Genomic DNA, 10,891 nt, shown 5'->3' with positions numbered 1-10,891 from the left:
GGCCAACCTCGTTGGAATTCACGCTATGGGAGAGATTCTACAGAAAGCTGGACTTAATCGATATGTGGGAACTGCTGTGAATGATTCAGAGCTGTTTGCTGCAAATAGAGGTCAAGTGTGCAGGGCGCTGAAAGACACATTTCCGACAAATGCACATCCTGACAATATTTTTATTGAACCACTGGGACAAGAAGAAAACCCGAGGGCCTATGTGTCGAGAGTTCATCAAGTGTGGAGAAATGTCACAGGAAATGACCCGGATTTGAATCAAATGGAGCGGTCAATTTTGCGAGCCAGAATACAGAAGGGGTTGCCCCTGCCAGTGAGAAGCAAGTTGGCAGAGGTGGTTGGTCTTGGAAGCATGACAAAGGGTGTCTATACGGATCATATAGCCCACCAAGTGGAGCTGTATAGGAAAAAGGAACATGATCAGAAAGACCAGGACCAAGAGACCATCAGGAAACTTAATCAAATACAACTGACGGATACCAGGAAGATGGAGAAGAAGCAGGCTCTGGTTATGCAGAATCAGGCTCCACTAGATCAACTAGTACCACAGCCTCAGCCGAACCAGGTTCAGCTCCAATTGTTCCAGCCACCGCCGGTGAGTCCATTTGTCTCTTACCCACAGCCAGCGTTTGATCAAGCGCAACCCTGGAGAGGAAGAGATCAAAGAAACTTCGGAAGAGGAGGAAGGTTTAATCCAAGCTTTCAACAGCAATCAAACGAATGTTATACTTGTGGACAACACGGCCATTTTGCTCGCGAGTGCAACAGGTCAAGAGGAAATTTCTACAAGTACTAAAGGGGTTCAGAAACAAGTTACTACAGTAACCACTCCAAGGGTGATTAGTACACAGAGGAAACTTGTTACGTTAGTTCCAGAAACAACTAAGAATATTCATACAACTACGCAGACTACTACTCTAGCTATGACTACAAAGGGGATGAATGCTACAACAGTGACGACATCTGTGGCACCCACGACATTTGTAAACATAACGCGGACATCTAATATGACATCTAGGACGTTTAAGGATGTGATTAATGCAACCCAGAAGCTAATATCAAAAATAGAGCCTAGCGTGAACAACAGTAAAGACATGGTTGAAGTTAGAGAACAAAGGATGGAAGAGAAGCATGTAGAGTCATCCATGACTGCTCAGAGGACTATTTCAAACGTAGATAATAACTTTGGTGACTCTGATCAGGCACCAGAGTACATGATGGATCAATACCATACAGTACAAAAGAGGGACACTAAATGGAAGGCATTGCAGTGTTAGTTCAGATTTTGGTAGCGCTCGTTCTGTCGTTGTGTGTGATGTTTTGTTTTTGTACGCTGTTGTTGACCTTTGCAAAGGCAATGATAATTAGATGGGTTGGAGTTGTGCTACCCGGCGATCAAACTCTGATGCCATTATTACACGAAGCTGACACGGACATGGATGAGGATGACGCAATAAAGATCGAAGTGGTGGAGGAATATCCATTTTGAATATCTCATGATTATAATCCTATTATTTACCTATGTTAGTGCTTGCGTAGTTTGTAGTGTTGATTTTGTTTTGCTCTTTCGAGACTTTGTTTAGTCTCGAAGGGGGGGTATGGAAACAAATGAACAATATGATTAATGGACATTATGAGTTATAATCTCACATTTTACTTATAGAAGTGTTATTATTCGGTGTTTGATGTTTTAATGTGTATCTGTTCTGTATGCAAAAGATACTGGCCTTCTTTTCTTTCATTCTAGAACATATTGGGGGAAGACCACTGTGAGGGTGGTGGATTGTCAGGGACTCCGATGGGCTGAATGGATTCAGACACTTCAAACATGAAAACATGAAAATCTGAAGGACTCTGAACGTGGACTGGCGATACAACATCCAGATTCAAGACATCTTCGATACTACACCTGAGTCACGGCTGCTGAGAAACTGCAGCGTTATACAGTCTTATGTCTTCACTGAAATGTTACATTAGTATTATTAAAAATGAATTTTCGTCTTTGTATATTAAATGCTTGGGAAATGATGGTTTCTAAATATAATGGGACCTCGGATGTTTTCTTTTTCTCGATGTTTAGGGACAGTGGGGTAGGCAGGAAAAGGTCCATAGAAAGGTGCGATGGGTCGACCAGCCTGACTTTGGACATTGTTTTGTTTTGATTTGCTGAGTGTTCCATATGTATTTGCTTAAGTCATTTCCTTACACAAATTGCTAAATTTCTCATTTCAGTGTTTTGGAGTATTACTTATGGTTGCCTTGGCAGAGGGACCGTGAGAGAATTTTCCTGTTTACATTGTTTAATGGATATTTCAAGAAAAATTAGCTGCCTAACAGGTTTTTCACTCTCACTTTTATATACTCCGTACCGTTGCTTTAATGTTAAAAAGGACGGGTTGTTAATTTTGTCATGATTATACACTTGTATGTCTCTTCTGTTATTTTTTCGAGACTTTGTGTAAGTCTCGAAGGGGGGAATATGTGGTATATTTTCAGGTCTTACACAGTACAGCGAAGACCCCAAGTGTAGTTGTCTTAGATGAAAACCAGATGTGCAGGAGACCAGGGGCAGAAGGGGGGATGTGTAGAATGAGGAGGCCACATACATTCTCTTACGTTCCGCCCAGATGTAAACATAACATGTACCCTATATAAAGATGAAGCGAGCGCCCTAGAAGGAGGGACTTTTCGGATTCGACTTGAGACCTCCGGACGATCTAGACGTCCGTAATGGCATGTGTTGCTTGTTTGTAATAAACTTTATTATACCAGCAAGAACAGTGTCCACGGAGCATCCTTCCTCATCACTTCAACAGAACTGTCGCATGCAAGATACGACACTAGCAAATGAACACTTACGTATGTAACCAATACAAAAATACATTTTTAAGTGTTTTATCAGGAAGGAAATGCACTCAGCATGTTTGCTAGACCTCAAGGATAGAAACAATGCACTTTGGTGAGTGCATTCAGACCAACTTTAGCTTTGCATGGCTCCCTTAATCTTTTGAATGAGGCCAGTTTGTCAATGCAGGGGGCTTCTGGGTCGCCCAATGCTGCATCATCCGGCATGCTGCTCCGTTGGCCAATAAATACATCCAAGCACAGACTCCTGATAGATTACTTTGTAACATGAACCTTATATTTCTACAGTTTACCTCATGATTGTCATGACCAAAGATATAGCTATCGCCACTCTAACTTTCCAGAGTTGTAATATCCCATGTGGTTTGGTGTCTGATAAGTCTTTAAACTCTAAACAGGCCTTTCTGGGTCATAGTTCATGTCTCACTAGTATCTGATGCAACACGCCCGCACCAACACAGATGCACGCTTGCATGATTTTATGCAAAGCTGTTTTCAGTCTGAATGCCCACAAACATGAAATGGAAACAAAACTGTTTCTACAAAACAAACTCTATAAAGCACATTTAACAATCACTTGAGATAAAAAAAAAGGCTAAAATATATAGAATGAAAGACTTTATAGTTGTGGTATTATTTACTGGATTGAGCAACTATTCTGAAGATACTTGAGTTCATTAGGCATATACTGTATAATAGGTGTCACATTCAGTAGTGTTTAGCGGTGAGCTTAATAATATTATACATTCTGTATACAGTACATGTTGCTACTTCCTGTTACTTCTCTCAAAACTGTACTAAAGGCAAGATACACAGTGACTTCATGTGCACAGTTATAAACAATCAATGGCTTAAGATACTGTTCTGTCATCCATTTCAACTTATATTCTAAAATACAGGACGGCATGCTTTGTCACACTTAGTTACAAGTTTGATATTTACAAAATATAAACAGCCACAATTCTTTACAAATATTTACAAATACACATTAGTAGCTTATACTATATTTCTGTACTACTTTATTATTGTCGAACTAATCATTTCTTGCAAAAGGCTATTGAATCTTCCCATGAATACTGTAATATTTTTAAGTGCGTATGCTTCACATGGTGGACAGTCAACCTAAAATTCAAAAGAGACAAAACGTATATTTAAACATAAATACCGTTCATATTTTAAAAGTGAAAATATAAATAAACGCTAATATGGCACAGAGGTTTTGTGTAATGTCATGTGTGGTGGTCAAAATTAAAAATGTATGCAAAATGTTTCCACATAACCACTGATTGCAGAATCCAGCTTCATCGGTGGTTATGCGAGAGTAGCTCGCATAACCACCGATTTTAACCGTAGTTAAAAAAGTAAGGACAGACCCTCCAAGGGGGATTTTGTTAACAGGACTTACAGGGTAAGCTGCAGGCTGCTTGTCCAATGGAGGCAGGTCTTCATTAAAATCTAGGATGCAATGTGTTTCAGCATCCTGAATTTCTTCTTCAATGATGACCATCACCAACTCCATCAAGTAACATTTGAGTGACATTCTTTTACAGTTTTCCTTGTAAAAAGAGAAATGAACAATAATTCACATATTTTTGTAGCTGTGTCCGGCCTTTTGTGCACATTACACAGATAATAACAGCACTAAGGCAGAAACTTGATCAAGCTCACAAATAAAGCTTTAACATGAATTCTGTTTTAAGTTTATTCTTTTTAATACTGCCACTGCTTTCCTAGCTAGACAATCATTGTGCTGCACAATGAATAGAATATGTATCTGTAAACGGATGTCATTGTGGTGTCCTGAAAGGAGACAGTTGGCAATATTCTATTAACAAATCCCATGAAAAGGCCAAAACTAACCACGCCTCAGTCTGAGTACTTTCTGACTTCCTCGCCCTATGCTGCTTAGCCCATTTATTCCTACTGCAGATGTAAAACTTGAAAAATGATCACAAATATATATTTTAATTTTCAAACAAGATTAAGACTCTACAGCCATGCTCGCAGCTCTGTGAGGTTGTACTTAAGCACAGTGGTGCTTTGTGCTAAATGCTAACACCAGCATGCTAACATGCTGATATTTAGCAGGCATAATGTTTTCCATGTTCACCATCTGAGTTTGGTGTCTAAGCATGCGATAATTGGCTAATTAGCACTATATAGACTAATCATTTCCTAAAACAGCTGGGCCCTGTAGTTTTCAGCAAACTCAAATATGAGTAAATGGAGCATTTGTTGTTTCAACTATGGATTGATACACATTTGGTGCACTAGTGAGTATGTTTACTCAATAAACTACTGTGACCACGTTCGTTGCAATGACATAAAATGTCACCCAGTGCAACAATGTGCCTCACTGACGTTTACACACAGACAATACATGTTAGTAGGAAACGTTCATAGATGGTTTTGGTCCTTTTCAAAGGGTTGGTTGACAATAGGATAACAATATTGACTCAAATATGCAGACATGTCCTCTAATCTTTTCATCTTTCTTCAAACTAAAATCAGAACAGAAAAATATAGCCTACTTTTACTACTTACTTTAATGTCATTATTTGACGGAGCATACAGCATCGCCTCAGATCTCTATAAAAAGGGGTAAGAAAAAAAACAGCAATGATATAATTAATATTTTTAAATATGAAACAAAAAACAAACCAGTACATGTGTAAAAAGGATACAGAACAGTATCAGAGGACATACAAATATGATGATTTCTACATCTGGTACAAAACAAATGCTTTCATCATCAGTGGTAAAACACAAACATTGACAAAATTGAATAGTATTTGATACCTTCTCTCACCTCAATGGCATTTTTCAGTTTATCCAAGCCTTTCAAGCACTTCTGTAGATTTGCGGTTGACTTATAAGGAGCAGCACACGTAGATGTACTCAGGAGACTTTAAGAGAATGAAGAGACACTAATTACAATATATTAATTTCAATAATGTGGTGTCTTTTTGTTCTTTTGAGTTTTTACATAAAAGCTGGCACTTCAAAATAATGCAAGTAGATGTCATTTTTTTCCCTTTCTGAGGAAACTTTCCCAGTATTACCAAGCCATGTATATCTGTATGGGTACGCAACATCAAGTTATACAAGAGCAAAGAAAATGACTACATTTCATGCACATAACATTTCCATTTCCTATCATATAATCATAAAAAGAATCCTTTGTTATTAATATTTCCCCAGAATATCTGACTTAACTTGTGTTGTATTTGTTAGTGTGTTTTTTCCATCTTCATTACTGATTATAGAAATATTTCCTCTGTCATTTGTATGTATGGTAAGTATGATAACCAATAATTTAGAGAAACAAGTCACACACTGTATGCCTACCTCAGAACTAAGAAACAAAGCCAGACCTGAGTTTTGTGACTCTCTCTGCACAGGTGACAGGTCGACCAGTACTGGACACCTTTCTGGAAATAACACATAGAAATACAGTTTGATTGAATCTGTTATGAGAAGAGTAAGGCCAATTTCACCTTAATGCTACTTCATTTAAGAACTTGGATTTGACAGTTATCGATATGATAAAAACAAAACAACAAAACTGTTGATTTTATTTAATTTAGGATTGTTTTAAGTTTTAACCATCCGCTGCAGTGCTGCTGATATTTTCTTGGCTTTAACAGAACTTCTTAAATCACACACTGCACACGTTTTTTCTCTCCTTGAATTTGTCTTTAGGCTACAATAACTTCCTCTTTAACGAACCTTACACCATGTGCCCAATTTAGGTATTTTGTGATCTTGCAGCAATTTGCTGCCTTTTGGTCAGTCCATGTACTTTGAATTCACATCTTCATACAATTTTAATCTCTGTCGTCGTTTTACGAATCTTTGTGATTGCTTTGCGTCTCTTGTGTTTTTTTGCGACTCTTTGTGCTAATTTTTCAGCGATGGAAGTAACAAATTACATTTGGGCCTATACTCTTGTTGCTGTAATAAAGTCGTTTTTTGTGTATTTTTTAAAATCAGTCTGTGGTGGCGGGCGTGGGTGGCTCAGCTGTGGAGGGGACGGAGTGTGGGAGTGGTTCAGGGAACGGTGCCGGGAAGAGACTTAATTAGGCGCAGCTGAAACTGATCCTGATTAAGTCTCTTACAGCTGTATTAAATCAACAGTAGCGACGGAGGCGAGGAGGACAGCTCGGGACGAGCACGGAGAACACACGGCCAAGCTAGGCCGATTCCTTACAAATAAAGAACATTGCAAACCGGCATTTAACCGTGTACTGGCGTCATTGTGCTCAACAGACCCACCGTGTAGCAGGGAGCCTGTTACACAGTCATTTTACTTTAACTCCACTGTATTATTTATCACACGTAGGCTATTGTACGAACCCCTTGGGGAGATTACATTGTTCACATATCCACGTTGCCTGTTTTGATGATGTTTTATTCCACTGGTGATTGTAACAGAAGTTTCAGGCATCGCTGTACATAGCTCGTTTTATTTATTGTTTTATTGAATTGTCTACATTTTGTCTCCTTGCTGGTTAATCCTTTAAGGCTACACTAATGAAGGCAGTGTGTATATTTGATAAATGACCAGTTTTAGAGTTCTTGTTGCTGATGTTGTTCCACTTGTGTATAAGTTGACATTAATGCAATGCAATGCAAAATATATTCTTTAATTTAACAATAGTATCATATACGACAGTCACTTCATACAGCCTCTGGTCCTGTACCCCGTATGTCTGTTCAGTGATCCATGAAACTAATAAACCAAGTATTTATAATCTCCTGACTCTGCTTTCAGTCAGGCGATAGGTATTTGGCATCAGGAGGCGGGACCAGATTTTAGGAGGAGCCTTTGCCGCCCCTGACAACTACTCCGCCCCGTCTCTGCCTAGCACGACGCTGTCAAATTCAAAGCGTACAAAGATTGTTCTGAGTTCTGTTAACCATATAAACAGGGTGAAGCTGATTGCACATTATATTTTTAATTAGCCTTTGATTTAATTAAGGCTAAAAGTTTGGTGGTGTTTACGGTATAGATCAGTGTGCCTTCATGTAATTGTGTTTCCCTTCAGGTAACGTGTCTGTTTATAGTTGATGACCTTTAAGCTATTGGTTGCATTGTTTTATTGTATTCCATTTAGCCACAAAATGGACTCAAAGTTAAATTTGACTGTTGTCTCACTGAACACAAAGGATAGGTGTGCCATGCCTCCAGTAAAAATGTGTATCCTCCTGTTTGGTTGGGTAACACATTGTGCAATACAAAATGGATTCTGTTGGGCAATGTTGGATTAAGGTTGTTGAATATTATATTGTCAGAAGGCTATGATATGTAGATCTGTAACTCACAGTTATTTTCATCATTGATTGATGTGCTTCATTTGATTTAATTATTGCCTATATGACCCTGATGTGAAGCTGAAAAGTGAAATACCACATACACAGAAGTTGTGTGACAAGTAAAGAGAACGTTAAGTCAGGGCCTTTGAAGTAATTAAAGTCAACGGTCATCTAGGTAAAGAGAACTGAGTAGAAAGAAAATGAAATCATTAAAAGTTAATTGAACGCATTTGTTCCAAACAATCGAGACAAACTGTATTACCAAATCCTTGTCTAAATGTTTTCACTGGTGGTGATGACTTTAAAGATCTCCTCTAGTCATGTTTTAAGACATAAATACTCTGCTTGGAGTATTCATTTCTGTCTGTTGATTTTGCACAACAAAAAAAAACTTCTTCTCGCTCATTGAAAAATCCAGAATATTATTTACATTTTAAAGTGGAAGGGACTTAAAGGAGCTGTATTTCATATTCTGAACATTAATACAGCACCAAACATCTATTTGCTATGTAAAGATATAGCGGAGTAATGTCTACCTGAACAGAGAATGAAGTCGCGCTCTCCCCCTGAGTTAATAATTATAATTTAATATTAAAATCTGTATAATAAATACAATATAATGACTAAATCCTGAAATCAGCCACCCTGCATAAGTACTGATACTTTTGGTTCTTTAAGTACTTTTACATAAGTAGGATTTTGAAGAATAATAATAGTAAGAAATATTATTTATAGTGCTTTTCAAAACCAACTTTACAAAGTGCTTTTTCTAAAATAAGCAATAAAATAAAGACACTGGATTAAAACAAGCAATGCAGAAACAGATATGAATCTAAAATTATACAGCGTATGAAACATAATGACATTTTGAGCATCAAAAATATAGTTGTATGTCGTGCTTTAAAGGAAGATAGTGATTTGGTAGACAGGTCACTCCAAAGCAAGGACGCAATTCCCTTAGTCTTGAATCTGGACACATCTGGCAGGTTCTTGTCAAAAGACCCTCGACTGTTGACAAGTTAGTAAGAGTAGAGTAACTCAGAAGAATAATACCTCGAGCACAAAGGTAAACAATAAAATCTTAAATTCCTCTTCTGCTCAAAAACACGTCTTGCTTATTGTCACATCACTCTTCACTGTGCAGAATGATGTTTGTATTGAGTTTGACAGTAGAAGGCTGTTTTCATATTCATCCGATGATGGAGGAAAGTTCCTCACCTTAAATCTCAATTGAAGACGTGTCGACATGAGCATGATTGTAAGATCATAGCTGGTTTGGAAGCCAATCATGGTTCAATATGCGACTTAGAGTACAACAAAGTGCGACGTTAAAGCTTGAAAGTAAACAAACGCTGAAAGTTCAGAACATATCTGGAGTGAATCTTTAAAATGCTGCTTTTGAAGCATCAATAATAATAGTCATCCAATAACAAAGTCAGTGGTGAAATGTAAAGTACATTTACTCAAGCACTGTTTTTGAGCAACAATTTTGAACTACTTGTACTAGGCCTATACTTGAGTGTTTTATTTTTCTGCTACTTTGTACTTCAGCTTTTGTTACAAATGACTCTTCACATTAAGATCGCACATGCAGAACACACAAGGAGCCAATAAAACATGATGCAGTGTTGTATTACTAAACTAATTTAAATATTACAATATTTGGGTATTAATATTCAATAATACAATGCAACATTAAGCATTCTGCATGATAAATATGTCAACAGTTGATCATTTATGTACATTTTGCTGACAATATTTCGTTAGGATTATGAATTATAGCCTTATATGCCTATAGCCTATATTATGGTACTATTGTCTTCAATTAAGTACAGCACGAGTTATTTTTCTCTACTCTCTCTGACACAGACTACTACAAAAGTTCACACATAATAAAAAGCAGGTAAAATGCCTAATGTGCGCATGCCTCCTCTTCATTCTTCCCCGCATCTAGCTGTCACGACTCGTGGAGCCATTTACAACCACCAAACAGGAGGTGCTTGTTGAGGCCTCTGCGCAAATAGAAAGTGAAACTAAACCAAAGACAGTACTAGTTCGTTGTTTGGTTTCAACAAAATAACCATAATGGTGTACGGTTCACCGAAGCCACCTAAAATATATCCTGAGGACGCACGTGGAATATCAGGTTGACACACCTCCGATCATTACGCACCAATTATTTCCTGCCGCTGTGAACTTTGCCAGTTTTCCTGTCTTCCAAAATGGAAACATGTACTTATACTTCAAGTCCAATCCTGAGGTGTAGTTAGGCTATAGGTTGGTTACACTTCAACCACACACACACACACGCATAATGTCAGCTCACCGCGCGCTGGTCTCCGGGGCATGTGGGTTGGCCGGGGATCACCGTGAACGCCGTCATTAAGTCTGTCATCTGCGTTGCGGCAGCGGAGCAACAAGCCAAGATCACATTTTTGCATTTCACTTATTCTTATAAAGCGCTTTTGTCTCATTGATCCATGTCAAGTGTTTTTGACGCTTGAGGCGAGCGTTATTGCGGTCCAGATGTGGTTCCAGAGACCCAACTCAAACACGCCCTGCTCGCGTTTAAGTTCACTCCCCCATCGATTCGTCATGTTACTCACTAGTTTGTCAGGGCAGCTGTCAACAGGTTTATTTTTTAATTGCACTGATTTATAGTACAGTCAGTCTTGAAGACATTTGAAAATGATCACTCAAA

General features: G+C 38.2%; 1 protein-coding gene across 1 annotated transcript; it reads right to left on the bottom strand.

The window, feature by feature from the left end:
• Nucleotides 1-2,744: 2,744 nt before the first annotated feature.
• On the bottom strand, nt 2,745-10,725 carry il15 (interleukin 15). The gene is made up of 6 exons (XM_076091389.1): nt 10,517-10,725; nt 6,223-6,305; nt 5,684-5,780; nt 5,419-5,463; nt 4,280-4,429; nt 2,745-3,996 (listed from the first exon to the last, which is right to left on the bottom strand). Exons 1-6 carry the CDS (start codon nt 10,583-10,585, stop codon nt 3,889-3,891), a joined length of 552 nt encoding a protein of 183 aa, XP_075947504.1. The 5' UTR covers nt 10,586-10,725; the 3' UTR covers nt 2,745-3,888.
• Nucleotides 10,726-10,891: the final 166 nt, after the last annotated feature.

The sequence above is a fragment of the Anarhichas minor genome, unplaced genomic scaffold, assembly GCF_050575085.1.
Source record: "Anarhichas minor isolate MPS153535 unplaced genomic scaffold, ASM5057508v1 ptg000014l, whole genome shotgun sequence".
Classification (NCBI taxonomy): domain Eukaryota; kingdom Metazoa; phylum Chordata; class Actinopteri; order Perciformes; family Anarhichadidae; genus Anarhichas; species Anarhichas minor.
This window is presented reverse-complemented; position numbering and strand designations above follow the sequence as displayed.

Coding starts and splice junctions, on each gene's coding strand:
- il15 (XM_076091389.1), bottom strand. CDS start 10,585: ATGACAGACTTAATGACGGCGTTCACGGTGATCCCCGGCCAACCCACA. Junction 4,430..5,418: donor CGTCAAATAATGACATTAAA/GTAAGTAGTAAA, acceptor TCTTTTTACAAG/GAAAACTGTAAAAGAATGTC. Junction 3,997..4,279: donor AGCAGCCTGCAGCTTACCCT/GTAAGTCCTGTT, acceptor TTTGAATTTTAG/GTTGACTGTCCACCATGTGA.